Below are 22,283 nucleotides of genomic sequence, written 5' to 3'. Positions count from 1 at the left end.
GGCATTACTTTCTGACTGACCCTTGTATATTTAACACATAAACAAACAGATAACAAACTACAAACACTAGTCTATCAAATCACCATAGATGTAGAAAAAATCTAATAATCGAACAGATGTTATCATCGGCCCTGATAATCATGAAACTGTAGCAGCAACACCAACACCAACAAAAAAGATAAAAAAAGTTATAAACAAACAAAACATTAATGACTTTCAAATCCTCTTATGTTAGGCCAATCGTTTCTATATATCAAGCTATAACCTTAGTCCTGCATGTTGGCGACCAGTCAGATACCTTTCCTTCTGTTGGTTCGAAAAAATCAGCCAATCACGACACTTCTTTAGTGTAAGCGGCGACGTGATTGGTTGGTAACTGATTTGCTGATGGCTAACAAATGCAGTGCAGGGGCAGAGTGCAGAACGATACACGAGGGTTATTGCTTGATATACATAAATGATGACAATTTCATGAGAGAAATTCGATGATTTATGACTTTCTGTAGTCCTTTTAGCAGACGAAGTGACCCGCCGTGTTGCTCACCAACCGCCGCTGGTACAACAAGGTGTAGATCCGTGATCGGGCTTACCTCCGCAGTGGCCTTTATTCTAGTATGACATACAGAAAAAACTTTAAATGAATTCTGTGTTGACAATGTCTTTTGCCAAATTTAATAATTCATAAAAAATAAGATGATAGTATCAAGAGAAGCAGCATTTGTGAGATTCAGGGATCTCAACAGTGTTTGTGAAATGTATTTCCCCCCGAGGTCAATTACTAAATTTCGTAAGACGCCCTCCGACTTTTTTTTTTTGGGGGGGGGGGTACTGAAGGGAAGGGGGCATTCCTATGACTGTTGTGCGAGGTCACATCAAGTAAATGTTCTGGATGATATGCATCATCACGTGCGCAATGATATTTGCCAGTTTGCAAATGTTTGGCCCCGGCTGTTTTAGATGTGTGTTTTTGTTTCCGTTTTTCTTGGGCTCTCTATTTTGTACCGTTTTTTTATGTCTCGCAGCAAATGGTACAAAATAGAAAGCTCAATGAAGACACATAAATAAAGATAACATACATACAGCCTGAGCCGAACCTCTGCTTGGAGAGCATATCACTCAAGAAACTGCTTTTGGTAACGGTCAGACGGTTCAGGTAGCATCCACTACCTCTCGTCAGTGACTCGGACAAACTCTTACCAAGTGAATGTAGTGAATGTCTACCTGCAAATACTTGGACTTCACACAGGGTCAGTATACGGTTGGGTCCGGGAAGACGGATGCCCACGTAGCGTCCCCGCATTCCCGGACATGAGACGGTAGTTGGTTGCTCAGTCGCGCGATGATCCCCACCACACTTGGGGTTGTCGGCGACCTTGGGGGAATGCCCGATGTGGATGTTGAAGGGGCTGAGTCGAAATCCACAGCAGTCCATGCGGTTGTAGATGGTGATACTGTAGATATTGAAGACGAAAAAAATGTAACGCAAGTTTTGATGAAGAATTTTAAAATCTAAAAGTCGAATCTTCATCAAAATGTATTAAAAAATATAGATAAATAAGCTTATCCACAAAAAGAGTATGATTTGTGAAGGACCAATGTGAACAATTAATAAATTACTTATGTCATATAAGAATCATATTCTTTTACATTGTAGTGTACTTATTAATGTTCCAATGCAGGTTATCAAAAATTATTTGACAAAGAAGTTGTAACAGTTGTAACACCTGTAACAGTTTTAAAACATACATTTTTAACCTAACATTATTCTGATCTTGTCCGTGGTGTTTTGCTAATATTACGTAACATGTTCAGTTATAAAAGAGGATGCCAGAACCGATCATGTCCCATAGACCTATGTAAAAGACAACGGCATGTATTTATCGCGGCCTCTAACATCCGAAGTTAGAGACGCAAGTTTTCACTCACAATCAGGTCCAGGTTCAGACCAGAACCTGGCCCTAGATCTGAACCTCCGGACAGGACCTGACTCATGACCCGTCAAATTAGAATATCTCTAACCTACTGCTGTATGTACCGTGCACGTACCTTTTAATCTTGAACGTTTCACCAAGATCAACCCACCAAGTGGGGTTGTCTTCTTCATGAGTGTGGGTGCAGGAAGCACCGCTATAGATGCTGTTGGTGTCGCCATCTACGCCACGACTGGCAGAAACTTGCCCACCAGTGCTTTGGAAAGCTGGCCTCAACACCGCGATATTGACCCCTGTCAAAGGAGAGATGACCATCATTAGGGTCATATGTGCTCAAGTTGGACAACGTTATTTCTGAAGGCAACTTTTTATCTCAGTTTCTTTAGTGGCCCAAAATATATCAATTTTCTAACATCTTATTGTCCATCAATATTCAGTTGGTTCAGGACGTGTAACGTGTCTGACTAGCAACGGGAAAGAATACCCGAGTAACTTACCGCCGTGTTTAATTCTAATACCATACAAAGAGAGCAGTTTAGTAAAAGGGCATGATACGGTGGAAAGTCATCGAATACGCAATATGCCATACTCTTCTTACGATTCTGTAGACGCATTTACATGTACGCTACATAATCATGTTTGGGTATCCGTAAACATCGTCCAAATATTGAGAACTGTTTAATATGATAAACGATGCTCGGTAAAACAAGTGACAAAAGCATCTTGCTGGTCCAGTTTCACATTTCTTTGCTAAAAATGACACTAAACACTAACATGGCGATAAAGTGTATAATCATGGGTGTGTTTATAAGACGAACTTTTGACGCGAAAATTATGTCATACCTTTGCGAAAGTCCCAACATTTATTGCATTCGCAGTGATCTTTCGAGCCCCCGCACCACCCGCTCTGTTGATTCGAACAACAGGGTGTAGTTGACTTAGGGTTACACTGCCCAGGGTTCGCTCCTGGGGCTGGATTGTTCCTTCCACACTTCCAGTCACTTCTCCACTTACTAGCCGCTGTTTAAGAAAAATACAGATATTTAGTAAATATCTGTGAACAGTTTTATCAGGTTGGTACGTCATTGAATAATGATACTAATTGCAGAACCATTTCTTTATTTCCACGGACGTTTCGTTGACTGTCATCTGCCTCAGGACAATTCTGATTGGTTCACATTTTACCACTGCTTACTGTACAGATGCGGTCAAATAATTTGCATATATACAGTGATTCTTTGCGATGATTAGACGGCCCCAAATGTAAAGGAGTGTAATATGTATATATACATATAATTTATATATATATATATATATATATATATATATATATATATATATATATCAGTTAAATAGTTGCCCAGCCTAAGAGAATGTCCGGTGAAAAAAAAGCAACTGTTGTGTAAAAATAGTCTCTTTCAAGTATTTAGTAAATATGTATATGCAACCGGCTTTTGTCAACTAATGGGCGAATATAGTGACTACTCCTCTTTGGAAGAGGACTTGACTTATCAAGGGCAGAAGGCGAACTTACCAACGCAAGTCCTGCCATCGGGGCCCACTATGAACCCCTTTCCGCATGCCGAGACGCATCGGGAACTTCCGTCCTCGTTGAGGAAGACAAAGTCCTTGCATTCGCATCTCACGCCATCTTCAGCTGCTTCGGTACCGTTTGGGCATTCTGCGACGCACTGGACAACTCCACCGCCCTTGTCCAAAGAAAAGTGCTTACAGCTGCGGCATTCCGTGTCCAGCTTCGATCCAGGGGACATGGGGATACATCCTGTAATAGTAAAAAAATATCTTTGAAAAAAAATGCCCATGTATCAAGCTCATCTTCACCCCAGGTCGGCCGATTGCATGCATGTATTATCAAGCAACGGCCCTGGCCTGGCGTACTGACGTTAGGGCTAGTGAGCCAATCAGATACCCTTCCAATCAGATACTCCCTTCTGTTGTTCGAGGGAAAGGGAGGAGCCAATCACGTTGCCTTTTGGATGTTCGCGGCAACGTGATTGGCTTGTGACGGCTGACGAACGACGCAGTGAGAAGCAAGCATGTTTGGCAGCTCGGTACGCCACAGTTTTTGCCTGATACGTAAAGGATGTAGTAACCACTTCTCACTGTCCACAAAGCAAGGATATTTTGAATATTCAAACGCCATGAATACACAAAACTCCAGGAAAAGCTCACCATCACATTCTGGGTGACAGTCTTCCACACACTTCCCATCCTTTAGGACTGTTCCTCCCGTACATTCCATTTCTCCCTGTGCGCCTCCCTCGATGATTCGGGCGTCCATGATCTCTACGTCCTTTTCTCCGCTCCCAAAGGAGTAGAAACGAATACCCAATGGTGGACTATGATCATTGTAGACCATGTAGACCAGCCCTTTCTCCTGTTGGTAGAAAATGTTAAGAGAAACATTGTAACCTGTATGTATTCATAAACAGTATGAACTCGGTACACCAGTACTACAATAAAATCGGCATATTATAACATGTAACGTTATATCTATAAGACAGTCTAAACATATCACTTACGGAAGTGTCAGAGCCGATGCCATACTTGATGTAGGTTCGCTGGTTTTCCTTGTCTTCCTCCAGGCAAATGAAGTACGGCTGGAACAGTTTTGAGTCACCGAGACTTCGGGCACTCTTCGCTCCCTCGTATTTCACCAGCTTCATTCCCTGGGAATGGCACATTGAACAAGATGTTAAATTTCGACGTGTTACAAAGGTTGGTGAAATATGGATGATGAGTGTCAATGACATCAAGACGATTTCGAAAACACAGTCTGACTCCTGTAACAACAAGGCCATAGCATATTCAGGCAAAAAGATACTAAACACGAAAGTTATGCTAGAGTACCTAGGTCACAAACTAGGGGGCCCAAAAATCGTCATTGACCTTTCCATTGTCTCTTCCCAACACCTACCCGGATACTAAATATCATCGTAATCCACCAAGTGGTTCTTGAGTTATTCTGAGTATAAAATTACGGAAAAACAAACACACACACAAACAAACCCAAAACTATATATCCATTTTTCATGGGGATAATAATATTATTCCAAACGCGATAGAACTATTTGACCTGACTGTATTGTAACAGTTGGTGCTTGAAACCCTTTTAGAAAATAATGGCGTTACCTTGTAGAGCGCAATACCCTGATAACTGATCTGGAGATGGTACCAGGTGGTCTTGTCCCTCGGAATGGCGGAGAACACCACAAAAATGTCGCCTGAAGACGCCGCAACGAAGTACAGACACCGTCCTCCCTCCTCCGCGGGCTTGATTTGGTAAGAGTTGGACCACTTTACTGTGCAGGGCGCCTCGAGTATACTGGCTAAAGAACGGCTGGTAGAAACAACAGCGAAAAAAATGTCAGGGAAACACATGAATGAACCATCAACAATGTCTTGATTATTTCAGTGTTCCGAAATACGGGAAGAAAGACAGACTCACATCAGAACTGAGACGTACAAAGAGTAAAAGCAAAGAATACGTACATTGTTTGCACTATCGTAGTGTCGCGAGACTGACAAATACCTACGTCATGTACTAAGTATTCCCTCCTGTATCTTTCTTTCTTTGCAATTGGCAAGAGGAAAAGAATTGCCTGAACAATAACATTCAACGCCTAACAACATTTGGTATTGCCACGCTTGCTGTTTATGCAGTGTGAGAAGTGATCGAAGGAGCGAGCCTGGGTTACAATAGGATAAATTCCAGGCTATTGAACTTACCCTTTGGCTTGAGAGTGCTCTAACGGGCTGACATACTCAGCTCTGGCAACATTCCAGTTTGCGTAGTTGCGTGGTAAGTCTCCCAAAACCTGTAAAAACAAGGGCGGCACAATCAAATTTTCGCAAATCATTTGATTTCACCTACCCAAAACTTTGTGTAGTACACGTGTAGACAATAAGAATGTTGCGGTACAGTAAACATTGCTAGCTTGAATGTTCATCTGTCTTAAGAAGAAATTGTTATAAAGAAAACTGGCCCTCAACTGGCAACTCAAAGTTTTGACTGTCCAGCTCCAGTCTTTGCCAAGAAAAGGGCAAAAAGAAATTTCATGGAAGAAAGTTTATGGAAACTTTTATCTAACATTTTTGTAACAGCAAAAGAAGCCATTTTTTGTACATGTGGGTCATTCTTAAACAGAGACGGGGAGCAAACCAGAAAGCTTCTGCAACTTATAATCCACTGCTCATCGAATCACGTGTTAGCATTACATGGCGTCGCAGAAGCATTACTACATTGATAATTTTTGACAAAGGCTTTTGCTGTACATTTTTCTTTTGGAAATTATAGTTCATCTGACAGTGTGCTTACAGTATCCATTATCACAAGCTTAAGATACACTACGTATAAAAAGTACACGAATGACATTGGTGAAATTTAAAATTGAAATTAGCGAAGTACCTGCTTGGATGCTTCTTGGTCTTGAGGTGTGACATCGAACGTTCCGGTTGCTTCATTGTATGTCATCACAAAACCAAAGCAGGAGACCTGTGGTTGTAAATATAACTTTGTTAGACACATGTTCTGCCCATGTAACGTTACACCCTCCATCATTGTAAATAAGTCCAAATAGAGCATTACGTACCTCAGAGTCAAAATTATACAAGACATTGTCGTACTACACGTGGGTTTGATAGTCACAAAACATCCAGTATAGCCTTAACATTCACACTCATGGTCCATAAAATAGGTCATGACTTGTTCAATTGGGGTCACATAGAGCAAAACAACATGTTACTGCCACTGGTCACGCGACTTATAGTACAAGTTACCGTGGCCAGCTCTCTTTAAATGCTAAAACGTGTGATGATGAACACGTTGTCTAGCTGTACTGCACATCATATGATTAAAACCGATGATGGCCTTACCTTCCTGTTGTTGGTATCGCCACTCCCTCCATTGTTACGGCTGTTGTACATGTGCATTGGTGCTCCGAAAGTGTGACAATTCCATCTGTTGAAAAAATATTCACTTTTGTGGTTTGTTGCACCGATAACTATTTGAAATTCAAATAGTTTAGCAATTCGCTACAAAGGTATCAGATATGTTAACTAATAGTATGTACATTGCTGAGGAGATCTGTAAGGAATTATTTTTAGGTTCTTACCTTCCCCTTGCAAAGACCAGGAAGGCCTCTTTGTTCTTCGTAATATCGTAGTTGATGTTTTCAGGAAGATCAAAGATGATCTGCAATTAAAACAGCAAAGTTATGAAATTAATATGAATGGCTTTATGTAACCTGTACAAATAACATGTTTGGAACCACAACAGGTGTATTTGTTGAGAACAATCACACCAAGCTATGTGGACTTTTCGCAAGCCTCCATTTCTATTGGTTATACAACTATCATGCCATCAGTAAATAAAACAAATAAGTGGCAAACAATTCAACACTTGTAGGAATGATAGACCACTACGCTTCACTCACTCGGTGCTTTATCCCTTGTACCTCCTACCTTATAAGTGTCACCATTGATGAGTTCCATCCATGTCGGGTAGGTAGTTCCAGAATTACCCCCCTTCACGCTCAACTCTTCAGTCGTACATCCAGGTTTGCCCCCCGACAGACGGAAATCCGTGGTGGGCACTGGTCCCTGTGGAAAAAAGACCGGATCAGTCATCAAAGTTCTGAATTCGCAGTAAGTTCCTGGGACGTTTTCATACACTAATTTCCCATATGATTATAAGGAACGCAACTTGGCAAGTTGGTAGGTGTTTCAAGTTTCGTTTCTCTGAGTCAATTGGATATCAGTCAGCAAAATCCTACAATGCAACTTATATTTAGGGCCTGATGACTGTTCCACGTCTGGTGTAAGGGTCCTAGAAATTCCTGTACAAGCAAGAGTATGTAAAAAAAACAAGGACATTACACGCCGATCCAGGAAAGTCATGTACACAACCAGGACACAGAACATTTCACAGGTGTGTAAGTCCCTTAAAAACCAGGAAATTATGGTTTTCATGCAGTGTGACAATGTCAAATTTTGCTTAATCCTAGCCGCTGTTAAAATATTTTTTACAATAACAAAAACAAATTATTCATACATGCATACATCCCCTATATAATCATAAGTGCAAAGTGCGTGTCGCCTTTCAGCTTTCTCCTACATTGACTTGAGGTGGGTCGGACAATTCATTTGTTTAACAGCCCTCAGAATTTGGATTATAATGGATAGTATGTTGCACCATTATGTTGTGTCAGCTTTGTGCCAAATTGTAGACTATATGATACACCAAAAATAGTTACTCAAGCAACTGGATATGGTTTTGAAACGGTCAGACGTTTTGGAAAGAAACTGTCAGTGTCAGGTGTCAGTGTCACTGACGAAGGAAAGTGGATTCTTTCCGAAACTTCTGACCGTTTCAAAACCATATCCAGTTGCTTGAGTAACTATTTTCTGGTGTATCGTATTACCTGGATGTCTAACCTACATCGATGTAAACTATATGTCTTAAAAGAAAGACACGGATAACATGGTTGGTTCTTGTAAAACAGACAACAGTGTCACATTTACCTACGGATAACAGTAACTAATTTTATCGTCTACAAATTAGATGCCAACTCTTTCGTTTCTGCTTGTAGTTCTCAACATCATTAAACACAGTAGTACTAGTTATTCTCCAGACATTGGTGATGGGTATCTCATCATGAATACATTCTAACCAGAGATGGAACATTGAACAAAAGTGTATGCACCATACCTCTTCCATGTACATAACGATTGCCCTTTCCAGTGCGAGCCGTTTCTTGTCCAGTCCTTCTTGAAACTTGTCCACTGACGTGAAGTCACAATATCTGTGCAAAATGTAGGATCAATACTTGACTTGAGCCTTGGATAACTTGGAAAGGGTAAGAAATCACTAAGATATTTGCTGACTTGGTATATTCATGGCAATCAAAATCAATTAAACGCAAACATAATCTATACCACACACCAAAATTAGACCTTTTAAAAAAATAAACTATTATCCTTTTTATATTGTTCCCAATTCAAGATAAATCTTCAAATTACAGTGCATGTCAACTAGCTTTATGATTAATCATCTTCTACAAATGTCAGAGTTACCGTTTCTCAGTTACAGGTTCCATCACTCCTTTGCTGTCATTCACCAGCTTTTTCACCTCATAGTACTTTCTTCCTGTGATGTCTTCGGTCTTCAGGCTGTGGATTTGTTTACAGAATATGGAAGTTAATACATAAAACTCAATTCTTGTAAGAACCTTACATACTTAAAAGATTCTATTGCCAAATTCTTATTTCTAAGCCCCTACAATCCACTGCCCTACATCCTGTGTCATTAGCCCAAAGTCACATAAAAGATGTTAGGATTTACAATACAAAGATAACAACTTTTATCTTTGTTTATGAAAGAGACTTAATGCCTTAGCACATATTTTAAGATGTTCATTTACTGGTCAAATTGGAATAATGCGTGATAAAGCTTACTTTTCACTGAAACAGCCGTCTGCAGCATTACTGATGTCGAAAGGGAACAGAAGTTTGTAGTTCATGTCCAGCAGCTCCGACATGGTGCCCATGAACATCTCGATGGGTTTGGGGTATGTAGGGATGGACTTCAGCCACTCGGTGAAGGTGTCTTTGAAGCCAGTGGAGTAGAAGTCAGCTACGATGGATGCAACTTCCTGGTCGCCTCCTTCCACTGTCACGTGAGTGTTGGAAGTCTTGGAAGATTGCCTGTAAGATTACAGACGTTTGATTGTTTAATTTTCACAAGAGATTCATTTTTCACGAGGCTAATAAGATTTACACCGATTTTGCTTCATGGAACGTTTGTTACTCTGGTCAAGAATTGTAAGGAACATGGTTAGTTTTTCGTACAACAGGTAATTGAAAAACAATCGAAAAATTACATAACTGTTTGCTGTAACTTAGAGGAAGACATTATGTCCAGTCTAAGTATTATTTATTAGGACATCAAGTGTTACTATATTAAAGAAAAGGCAAAAAATTCCCATAATTTTGCATAACAATAAAAGTGACAGTAAAAACTCATTTCGAACCAATTTAGCTCACCGAAGAGATCTTTCACTGGCTGTGACAGAAAACACAGACAATATGTAGTGTGCTATTAAGATATTACATTGTATTACATCATATTACCTTATCCCCACCATCACAAAAGTAGAATGATTGTTTTTCATACGAGGATCCACTGGACGATGCCATTCCAGCGTGAGCAGCGGCGTTGAAAAAAAGAGAATTATAAGAAGCCTGGGCCTGGACGGAGAAATCCTCCATACTTTCACTCTTGGAGGCTTCTTGAGTCTTAAACAGCCTGAAGGACCCGCCGAACTTTGCCGACTTGATGAAATGAGTTCCATAGCGGATGATGAACTTTTCTGTATGCAACAAATGATTGTCTTAATGCACAATTTTTGTTGATGTTTGTTGCTGATTCTGTATTCATAAAAACATCTTCTTAAATATGTAAGATATCCTCAATATGATTTTTATAAGAAAACCAAATATGATTAAAACTTACGAAGCTTTGCCTTCCCCAAGATGAAATTTTGTGGAAGAGACAAGAAGTCCCGCAGGAAAGGCAGACTCAGGGTATCCGGAGTGATCTCATCCAGGAAGATTTCATACCTAGAGGTGAAATGGCACGATGAGTCAAATTTTGTCATCAACAAAGGTTACTTATAATCCTTCTATGAAAGTTAGACATCAAGGTACAAAGATACGCCAAATAGCAATTACTCAAGCAACAGGATATTTTGGAAACGGTCAGACGTTAACGTTTCAGACAACATTCATTATGTTTTGTCAGTGTTCTTGACAAGACATAAAGGATGTTGAAAAAAGACATCTTTTACCATTGTTTTTTTGTCGACACTAACATTCTAACCTGATGAAACTATTCACAGATAAATGATGTTATCTGAAACGTCAGTGTCACTGACGAAAGATAAATCTTTAGTTATCTGTAACGTCTGACCATTTCCAAAATCATGTCCAGTTGCTTGAGTAATTGCTGTTTTACGTTAATTATAACCATACAATTGTAGCCATAAAGGACATACATAATATAATCGACAATGAAATGCAGAATTTAGAAACGAAATGTATGTTTTAATTGGCTATATCATGATAACGTTTAAGACTTGTTTTTCCCTTGCTTGGTGGGGAAAAGCAAGGTGGGAAACGACTGACCAATGGCTTGTATAATCACTTCATTTAAAACGACAAGTTTGCTTCGCTCACTTGGTTGTTTATTTGGTGATGATTTTAAGTCACTGGTCATCCGTCATTGCAATAACTGTAGTACACATATGAAATTAAAGTCACCTGATCACGTTACACTGAATAAGAGACATGAAGGACTGTTTTTGTGATGATGACTCCTTCCCATATGCTGACTCAACGGCAGCCTGTACAGAAATAGGATCCACTAACCGTCAGGAAAAACAGTTACAGACAACAGCCTTCAATATAATTCTAGAGAACCTTTATTTGATAATATATCAAGCAAATGAAGTATGATATATATTAGGTAATGAATATATGGGTTGCAATTAGATGTCTCCAGGGTAAAGCCAATTTAGACTCTCCGAAATACTGGCTTAGGTTCCAGAATTCTGCTTCCCACTTTTAGGGATCTGAGTCAAAAATCTATATATCGAATTCTAAGAACCTGGACCAGAATTTTGTTAAGTTGACCTTAGAGACATCTAACTGCAAATTACATAGCTATCACAATATGATATATCATATAAATATTGAAATATTGAATCTATTTTCAAATGATTAAGGTTTTCTGGAAGTAAAGTAAATGTCCGAAATTAAACTGGAGCCTGTTAACTTCAATGCTCTAGTTTAAAACAGTGCCACCACACCTGGAAGCCAAATCCGGAAAATGACATTCCGGCTTTCATCTGCAGGGAGTGACGATAAGCCTGCCTGGACTCAAAGACGTAGGAGGTGACTTCAGTGTCAAAGATGCCGTGAACGTTCATGGTGTCCGGTACGTCCTCATCGTGGTACCTATGGTACACAGTCAACAAAAGTTTTGATACATTGTCATAGCATAATGCAGTCTTGTAATGAAAATTATTCAAAATGCAAAAGCATGATAATCTCCAGGCATATTTACTAGTGGCATAAGATAATATCAAATGTATAGCTGGCCAAAGGGAGTCATCAGCCAAACACACTCCTAGGCCGGCTTCACTCCTCTGGCAGCTTTTGATACAGCATATGATTTGACAGATGGCATCTTATGTCATTGTACTATCTGTTTGGAGATAAGCAGCATTGCTAGATTGATTGATTTGATTTGATTTATTCGGCTGTATAGTGAGACATACAGCCAGGGCTACCCAACTAGCCACAAAGAACACACTGCAAACATGTTAGAAACCGACGACTTGATCTACTTTTAGCTTTGTACATCATTACATAAAAATGAACCACAATCATGTCAAAATTACCGAAAGGTACGTGTGCGTTTGTTATGTCTGTCTGTGTGCCTGTGTGTGTGTAGGTGCTTAGATTACTTTTAGGTTAGACATATTAGTGCATTTACATAAAATAAGCTTTCTCACACTAGTTACCACGCATGCGCGGGTGAAAGGAACTCTGGGTAGTATGTCAAAGCTGAAGGGGCCCATTAAATCAACATTCCGCCATTTTGCAGGCGCCATTACGTCCTGAATATTGTTACACAAATCCAAACAATGGTAGAGACGACGCTGTTTGCGTCTGAGGGCCTTCAACTTTGACATATTACCTATTACTAGTGTAAGAGGGCTTATAGAGCGTTTCCTTAACACTTACGTGGCCTCGTTCTTACAGTTCCTCTGCACGACTGTTTTCCTTCTGGACGTGCTGCTGTAGTCTCCGCGACCATCAAAGCCGACCCCGATGTAGCCACACCCCTCCATCATGTTCTGTGTGACAACATCACTTTAATGTCAGGGTAATTAATAGATGATTGAATGAATAATCATTACTGACTAGGTACCTTTTTTTCCTCCGGTGCTCACAGATATAAAGAAAAATCTCAAGGAAGGCCATGAAACAGCACGTGGAATTTTAACGTGATGGTGAAAGGCATACATGCAATTGCCATGTTATCTCTGTAAGTTTGAAGAGCAGCACGTTATCAGAACGATAGCATTATGCCTTGATAATGGAATAAGTAATAATAATATAATATTTACTACTGGATAGTTTCAGGAACATTAATCAAGCCAAGGTGAATCCTGAATTCAAAACTCACCCAGCAGGCCGGGATGACATCTTTCTTGTTCCAGCAGGGATCGCCCTCTTTGTATCCTGTTCCGAAACATCCGTTCATCAGAGCATCGCCCATCCCCATGGGGTAAGAGAACGCCATTGGTTGGGAACTTTGATCGGGTTCGCTGTCCGTCCTGCCATTGGAGAAATAAAGCTTACTCACAATCGTTATTGAATAGAAATATACAATGTTATGACAATGGGGAATCTGGCTAGAATCTATCTGCATCTGCACGTGCATATGCTTCAGAAACGTATATTCCTTTTAGTAATTACTACCCTCTACTATTCAGAGTACCGGTATGCGTGACGACTGGGGGGTAACAGGAATAATTGTGGGTAACAGGTCAAAGGTTAAGGCTCCTGAGACAAAAAAACAATACTCTGGACACTGCAATGCACATCGAAACAATGGCCGAGACGAGAAATGTTTACAAGTTATCAAGGACCTTCACCTTTAACAAATTTAAAACACCCACAATATTCCTGTCGCTGCGCATGTGTAAACAGATTGGTAAATGGGCTTATTGTTGTCTGTTAGGGGAGGGGGGGTCTCATGTGCCATATTGACAGGTAGTTTTGTCTGTATGTAGACAAAGATAATGGACCAAATACATACCCGGGGTCTTCTTCCACGTCTATTTTCATCTCCATCCCTGGTGGGGCGAACATGTCATCCTCCACCATGCCCTTCTGTGCAACGAACTCCACGTCGGCCTGCAAAACATTATATAGTACATTCCATCAATGCAGGTGTCATTACAGTCGACTCCTATAGTTGCATTTAGTAGTGACATAACACATAAATTTAAACGAGATCAATAAACAATTACACGAAGAAATAAGTCTCAAATAAAGTTACTAGCACGATGATAACAGTAAACATTAATGCAAACATACTTTCACTCAATGTCAAAACCTTTGGTGACCTTCTCTCATCATTCCACTAATTCCCTTTACTCCTCGCGTTAGACATCAAACAATAAAGCTCTCAATACAGTGCTTCCATGTTCCCTGAGCAGAGAATTACCATACAAGAATGTTCTAATTTGCAAAGAAACAAACAAAAGAACTTTTACAGTTCTGATGCACCTTTATCTCATGCTCGCCACCGCCACCATCATCATCACCGTCTTCGTCCTCTTCTTTCTTTTCTTGCTCAGCTGTAAGACAACGTAAAACAAAAGACATTCCAAGGAATTGTTAGTATGCTATATGCATGATCTCTTAACACAAACTGAAAAACCACTTGACAATGCACGCGAGGAGTCACAAACGATTTAAAGCTTTATCATATGTACATATCACACTTTGCTGCCTTACCTTTTCCAAATATCTTATCGACCGTTTCCTCTGCCACCTCTTTTTCCACTTCTGCCTCAACCTCAGCCTCCTGTTGCACACTTTGCGCCATGATGTCCGGTCCCATGTTCTCCATGCCGCCCAGTTGCTTTATAGTGTCGGTCAGTTTCCCTGGGTCGAAGCCCCCTGCTGATGCTGTACATGGTGAGATAGAATAGAAGAAACATTTGGTAACAGAAACAGCATTGATAGAGCCAACGTTACACTGATAATGACATTCAGTTCGGTTCAGTTCAGTTCATCCTCTGTGTCTGAGAGATGACGCCAGGATTTCCACAAATTTCTGACATTCAGACGGATATATTGATCTCCAGAAGGTGGTGAAATTTTAAAATTGTCATAGAATGGAGCTTGTTTTCTTTTTCGGTCTATCCCTAAGAATTGTGGCCCGGCCGAAAATGACTTCATAGACCTCCCGGATTTTTCCTGCTTTGTGACGACGGCTTAAATGACTGCAAAATTGTCCCTATATACAATTGCAGATGATACATTCATTCTCTCATGCCAGGCCCGCCGCTTGCATGTATGAAGGGACGGCCGTGGCGTACAATAGCTGACTGCAGTACGTCTTCTACCTGCGCGAGTCGTCACCAACCAATCACGTCGACTCTACGTACGGTGCGAGAGGCAACGCGATTGGCTTATAACTTCCCCTCAGAGGTAAACGGTCTCATTGGCTGACGTAGTAAGACGGATGTATTACAGGCCGATACGCCAGGGCTGTTGCTTGACATATACAGGCCGTGCCTGGCCTGGCATAATTGAATATGCGAAAATAGAGGGTTCCTAAGTCAGCAGTAGACATAGCAGTGACCAGTAACGACTTACACATAAGCTCCCCAGCAAGATTCGCAATGGCCGGGAGGAAGCGTTTGTCCTTGACGTAAGCAGGGGCGTCTTCAGCAGCTGCTGCTCGAAGGGCATCTTGGAGTCCATTTGGCAATGCTGGAAAGCAGAATGGAGTTAACAAAAATTATTATGAACACTGAGAGTAAAAGCTGTTTTCCATAATACTTTATAAATTATCAGGTTCTTACATATTGGTATTCATTCGCTTGTTATTGTAGCCTGGGTACCATCCGGAAAGTAGTTCGCTCCGGCATTCATTTTATTATATACCATATACAGTCACTTCTAGCTCTGGCGATTATTATACACAGTAAACATTCGCTTCTCTGCTGTTCGTAGAAGCAAACATAGGAGTGAATTACTATCCAGATGGTACCCAGGCTATTGTCATCGTACATTCAAGTGCACATTGTTGCCATAAGGCCACCTTATCGGATTTGGGAGCAAGTTAAAACGTGACATTGTACATTCTGTGCAATATTGCAAGGCATCAATGAGATACACAGGTTTATATGAGAGCTTATACAAAACACATACACAGAACACATAAAACACGTCTGGACTTGTATCTAGCATTATAATAGACTTAGCAAGTCCATCGTTCAAATCGCGCATGTTCATCGTTGATGTCGCGCAAAATTGTGTAGTTCGAACGGTGAAACGGCTTATTTTCAGCTACGGGTTGTAACATTGACGTCTGGTCATGATTGGTGTCATTATGATCAATCAACCAGATTGTAAGGAGTCATACACTTACGTAGGGACCTTTTTAAGACGCGTTGTCCGGGTTCAGACAATGGGTCCTTCTTTGACGCAGTCAGGATGAGGTACGTGGAGACGGACAAAATCAGCACCAAGGGTACTCCCACACCCACTGCCCTCTTCATGTTGAGCGACTAATGAATAAAGGACATTGACAGTGTCAGTTGCCAATAGATACCATCAAATACCACTGTTATTCCTAATACCCATACAAGCTAAGCGCAAAGAGAGTCACATATATTTAGTTATTGGGGCTACGTCAACGTCGCCCTATAGCTAATTCAAAACAGAACCTTTCAAATTTTGTTTTCCATGTAACAATAAACAAAAATACCCTCATTCTAAATTATATCTTTCCCTATCTCCAGTACGAAAGCTACCCCCATATCAAATCTTTGAACTTTCGCATGATGGTGTTAGAAGCATGTATACATTTTGGAATTAAATTAATCCTTAAAACTCACCATTTCAAACGAGTGCTCCTTAAAATATGAGGAAAAGACACATCGCATCGTGGTAATGATCTCATGTGATGATCTAGGGTATGTACATTTGGCTTTGGAAATACTAGTAAGCAGAAAACCCCGGAATAAGTCATTTTGAAGATGCCATGGCAAGCTTAAATTTCAGGTCATTTGGGACAAGCAGTATACGTGCAGGAGCCAAAAATGTGCGTTTTTTTTGCTGAAATATCCGAAAATGTCCAAATAGATAATTTCAAAGTAATGTATGCCAAAGGTGTAAATAATGTCCTGTGACCATTTATCCTAGGTATTTTGTACAAAATTCAAGAGTGTTTGGTTTAAAAAAAAACTAGGTCACAGGAGCCTAAATTTTGCTCGAAAATATCCAAAGGTCATAATCCAATGATATAAAGACATAAAGTCCCAGTGTACTATGTTATACATGTGGGAAACTCACATTCCATCAATAAGCAGATTACTTATTGTATACATGTATATCTTCGATCTATTACAATTCAGTAATACGATGTATGTTTATAAGAAGTAGGGATCATAACAGGGCATTAACAGTACACAAAATGGCCGCATGAGAATGTATGAGGTTTAGCCGGGAGCAACTATTCACGCACCACTACTTGCTATATATCATTAAAATTAATAGCATCACATTTTATGTCTCGTCCCTGACCTATTGTCATACTAGTTGAAAAACTGCAATTATACGACCACTAGCCTGACGAAAATCGCGCCCCTAGCGGCCAGCCCTACAATCGGGGAGGGGGTCATTAACCCCAGCCAGCGAGAGATTGTGTAAACACAGGCTACACGACCAGGTGCAGTCGATCGCGCTATTCGTGGGTAATCTCTGGCCAAGACATGGTTGGAAATGCCTGACTTCTATCAAACTTTTGTTCTTGCTGAGCAACGGTTCTCGCCTGTCGTTTCTCCTTGCCAGAAGAGCACCGTCATCGGAGAATCCTCAGGCGGGATAGAGAGTCGCGATGACCGGTTTGCTGTCCTGATGGTGTCGGGAAGAAAGGATGCACGGGACCCGGGATCGTCACCGGTCTTCGTGGCACTGGTTTGGGGACGTCGCTGCCGATGTTGGCGGCGGCGGTTGCGTCAGAGCGACGTGTGGGCGGTGTAAGGACGGTGGTGGCCGTCTACATGGCCAACGAACAAGCCGAGGAGGAGGCCTCGGTGTTAGTGGAACGGGTATTGCTTCGAACCTAAGACTTGGGTCACATTTCTAAACCGGGGCGCGACCGGGCAACTATTGGGAACGTAAAATAGCATATAAAAGGCACAAAAATACGTAAAACGTCAAAAGGAGAGTCGTTGGGTAGGATTTGTGTTTATTTCTGGATACAATTTTCATTTTTCGTTTCCTAAAGCAGCCCGGCCGGGCACCAGTTTGGAAATGCGACACTAGTATCAGCAATGTTGATCCAGGATAAGAAAGGGGGCGAAGCGACGGGAATACAACAGTCTGAACAGGACGGAGCAGAAAAAAAAACGCTCTCGAGAGGTGACTACGAAGAATGAGGAATGTAGAAGGCGGTAGAAGTTGAAAGAGGAGGCCGCTAGGCCAGGGAACGTCCGTTAAAATTTGCAAGCCAACAGGAACCGTGACTTTTTTTCGAGGACTGCTGTGCTGTGGCTGGCAAATCGATCTGAAATGGACAGGATTGCGGAATTTTTGTATACATGGCCCTGGCTGCACAAAAACTACATAGTTCGCCTATGATATTGTGCAACACACACAGCAGAACGACGACCAACAACATAGACGAGGATGTTAGTTCTAACTTGGCCAAAGATTGAGGTAAGATATTTACTTTTTTTTATAAATCTACTCGTCAACCTTTTTTCTTCCAAAACGAAGTCAGGCTTCCATCTTTATACCTGAGACCGAACAAACTGAGAAAAGCCTTGTGAAATGTCTTGCCCAGGGGGAAATGATTTGAACAAGGGGCCTCTGAGTTCTGAGCTAAACACGCTGCAGTCTTCGGGACACAACCCTACAAGTAATTTATAGCCTTATGTACAATTCTTCAGTGAGTAGACCAAGTATAAGGTGTAATACTGTTCTGTTCTTATGAAAAGGAAAATCTAAATTATAAAAGTAATAGATTTCGGTCTCTAGCTTAGTACCATAGGTATTCAACGATGCCGTCAATTGTTCTTGAGTAGGGTGTGAAAGCGTCCCGGTGACCGGAACAGTAGTTGCTGGTTGGTTGCTTGGAAAAGGGTCTAACTGCGTAAAAATGGACGTTTCAGTGTGACTTGTGACTGCCTGTAGTTAGCCGGCAAGTTTGGCTGAAGAGATCTAGACATTCTTGAGCTTTTCACTTTTGCGAAGTGTCAGAGTAGATGACGAATGGCTACACAACCACTAGTCAAAGAGTAAACAGGTTTTCTGACCTATTTTTTCTCAATAACTCATAGGAAAGCCAGTAGACTACTTTTGAGGACAATATATTTTCATGCTGCAAAGACCAAGAGTTTGAATACATGACAAAAATAATTAATACATTTGTGAAGACGAAAAATATTTACCCAATACACATTTAGTTCACAAGTCAAAGTCAAGTCAAAGTTTATTGCACAACAGTTGTAAAACGGGTACAATGTATGGCAAACTTAGGTAACGTTATAATGCATAAGGCAACTAGTAATATACTAGTAGTAGAAGTAACAATAGATGAAGGTTATGCAATGTTCGAAGGAACATAGTGTATGATGCATCGATGTGAAACAAATCTAGAATGTTGCTACAGACTATTTGCTAATAACATGAACTATTTGCTAATAACATGAATCTAATACATACTACATTCAGGCTCGATTTTATACATACTGCATTCAGTCTTGACGTGACAGATTAACAATAAATGTGGTCATAGAATTTCCCTGCTTAGGCTTAGGTCCCAACTGGAAAAAAGGGACCCTGCCGGTTTTTTATCGAGTGGGACCCCGTGGGCCACCTTGCGTCTCCCTGGGTATATCTTGGCCCGGTTGGGCACCGGATTGAATTTAAGTTGGACTTTAAATGAACCTGGGACCCGTTAACAAATAAACGCCGCGACCTTCCCGTGGGGAACACCAGCCACCAAATTTGCAGCTTCGGAGCCCACCTTCGGAGCTAATCCAACCTCGACTATCGCATGTTCATCATTTCTTTCTATCTAATTTACATAAAGGCCAAGCGTTTACACCTGCTAGTGTATATCAGCACGAGAACGATAACCGAGACTGCCCAGCAGTGTCACTAGGGTGGATGAAGTATATGGAAATGACAGAGAACCATGACTATACAAAAGAAGATGGAGGACTTTAATACAGAGTGACCCAGAATGAAAATCACCCCTTATACATTCCGGCGGAAAAAAAATGCTTCAGATCAAAGTCGTAAGCGTATTGTGACAACACCGATAGGGCCCCTGTCGGGATCTCCGGGTCAACGTTAAAATCATACGAGTACCGGCGGGGCCCACGCGAAAACACAAACAACCGCAAGAAGAACAGAATCAGCCCGTAAACTATAGCCGGCGGCGCATCGGGTTGGAAAAACTTGTGTTTTTACCACGTATATCCATTCCATGCCACTATGGCAGTAGCCTATGGTACATACAGGGAATTGAATCAGCATGATTGTCAGAGAGACTGAGGATGCTTTACCGGGACAGGTCGATGAAAAGGGAACGTTAGAGGACGATGGCAGAGAAAGACAATTGGATAAAGTATCTGGTACCCACCTTCTGCTCGTATCTGCTGCTCAGGTGAAACTTGCGTCTGATGATCAGCGCTACACCAGCTGAAGCTTGTCTGCGAAGGATGCGGGAACGATGGTAGGAAGACCGAAGAACGGAGTAGGAAAGTTACGGCAACCACGTCGAAGTCTCGCCGGCACAAAGTGATCCCCGCGTGATGAACGCGGCAACGGCAGCTGAAACGTAGTGGGGCTGCAGCAGGTATATAAAGGCACAGAAAACAAAAGATTGAGCTTGCTCTGAACACTTCTGACCAATGGAAGCACCACACGTCTCCATGTGTGCTAACTTTACAGTAAAAAGATAATATAGGAGAAAAGTGGAGAACAAAAAATGGCCCTGTGGCGAGCAGATTTAACCAATGGCGTCACCACACGTGTGTAACGAGCAAAATTATTGCAATAAAACAAAATATGACACTTCTTCAAGTGGCCTTGGTCTAACCAATAGCAACTCGACACATCTAATAGGTCGGTAGTCTTCTTTAGAGTCAGCAAATTGCAATGATAAATTTTCGGCTAGTGTGAAGAAAACGAAGGAAGAGACAAAAGATGTCCTTGGTCTAACCAATAGCAACTCGTCACGTTTGTCGGACCTGTAGTCCTCTTTGGAGGCTGAGTTAGACAACATGCCCCACTTTTAAGAAAAATTATGATAACTGAGAGTGCTGACTCTGTAGAAAAGTTAGTAATTGGAAAAAAAACTTTGGAAATGTTTCGTGGACTGTTTTTCATAAAAAATTAAAACTTAGCGATAAACTAAGTCGTCATCCTGTAGTATTGAAAGGCAGTACAAAACAAAACAAAAGATAATGTAGAAAATAATCGTGATACTAATTAATGTTAAGCTGCTACCTTTCCTATATTATACTCTGCCTAATGTGTCAGTGGGTCTCGGACTTAACTTTGAATTTATTTGAATAGATCTACCTTCATCCCTTATCCTTCCCGACTTTGGAATGAACTGCCGCAATCAGTAAAGCAAGCCCGAAGCGTCAGTATGTTCAGGCAGAGATTACGATCCTTGAGTGCCTAATCTATATTTTAGATCAAATCCTGAATGTAGATGTATTGTATTAACGTTAATAATAGTTTTAGTTAGTTAGTTAGTTTTTAACCAATGCTCTATCTTTTCAGTGTATTAATGTAATGTTTATATGTATACGTATTGATGTGCGGATCACAAAACCAGCCTACCGCTGCCTGTGATCTGCGAGTATTGTATTGTTGCAATTCCAATAAATAAATAAATAAATAAATCATTCCCATTCGAGAGGATGGTGTCGTCTTGTTTTCCTATAGACCCCTTCACAGTGAAACCGAATCAGCAGGAATCAAGAGTGCTGAGTCTGTAGAAAAAGTTAGTAATTGGAAAAAATGCAAATATTTTTCATTAAAAGTTAAAAACTTAGCGATAAACTAATGCCGTCATGGGAAGCACTGAAAGGCAGTACAAAACCAAAGATAATGTAGACAATAATCATGATTCAAAATTATCGTTAATCTGCTAACTTTCTTTGTATGATGTACTCTGCCTACTGCGTCCATTCATTCAGACGGCATTCCGGCTTATACTCCCATTCGTGTAAAGGGGATATTAAGTTGGCAATGCACATATCCGTTTCCCAACAGTGCCAAATAATTTCCGTCTAACTTGGTATCATGGAAACATAGAGCATTACTCCTACATTTTTTTAAAAGTAAATTTGCCCCACCGTGCCTCAACGCATATAAGTTGATTTGAAGCGGGTTTTAGACCTATAGAATGAATTCCTTGATGATTTCCTTCGATTAGGGTCGTCTTATCGTTCTCCTGAAGTTGAAACATGTTTGTTTTCTAAGATTGCCAAAAAT

General features: G+C 40.8%; 1 protein-coding gene across 1 annotated transcript; it reads right to left on the bottom strand.

Annotated features, from left to right (window-relative positions):
- Nucleotides 1-1,690: 1,690 nt before the first annotated feature.
- On the bottom strand, nt 1,691-13,907 carry LOC118422234. Its single transcript, XM_035829753.1, has 22 exons — nt 13,840-13,907; nt 13,204-13,354; nt 12,759-12,871; nt 11,819-11,966; nt 11,271-11,353; nt 10,465-10,571; nt 10,126-10,321; nt 9,408-9,656; nt 9,027-9,122; nt 8,662-8,755; nt 7,416-7,553; nt 7,067-7,146; nt 6,828-6,912; nt 6,361-6,447; nt 5,682-5,770; nt 5,085-5,292; nt 4,475-4,621; nt 4,125-4,329; nt 3,466-3,714; nt 2,775-2,951; nt 2,083-2,224; nt 1,691-1,724 (listed from the first exon to the last, which is right to left on the bottom strand). The coding sequence occupies exons 1-22, from the start codon at nt 13,905-13,907 to the stop codon at nt 1,691-1,693; spliced, it is 2,946 nt and encodes a 981-aa protein (XP_035685646.1).
- Nucleotides 13,908-22,283: the final 8,376 nt, after the last annotated feature.

This window comes from Branchiostoma floridae, chromosome 9 (genome assembly GCF_000003815.2).
Source record: "Branchiostoma floridae strain S238N-H82 chromosome 9, Bfl_VNyyK, whole genome shotgun sequence".
NCBI classification, from domain to species: Eukaryota; Metazoa; Chordata; class Leptocardii; order Amphioxiformes; family Branchiostomatidae; genus Branchiostoma; species Branchiostoma floridae.
Note: the sequence above shows the minus strand (reverse complement) of the source record. Positions and strands in the feature narration are given on the sequence as shown.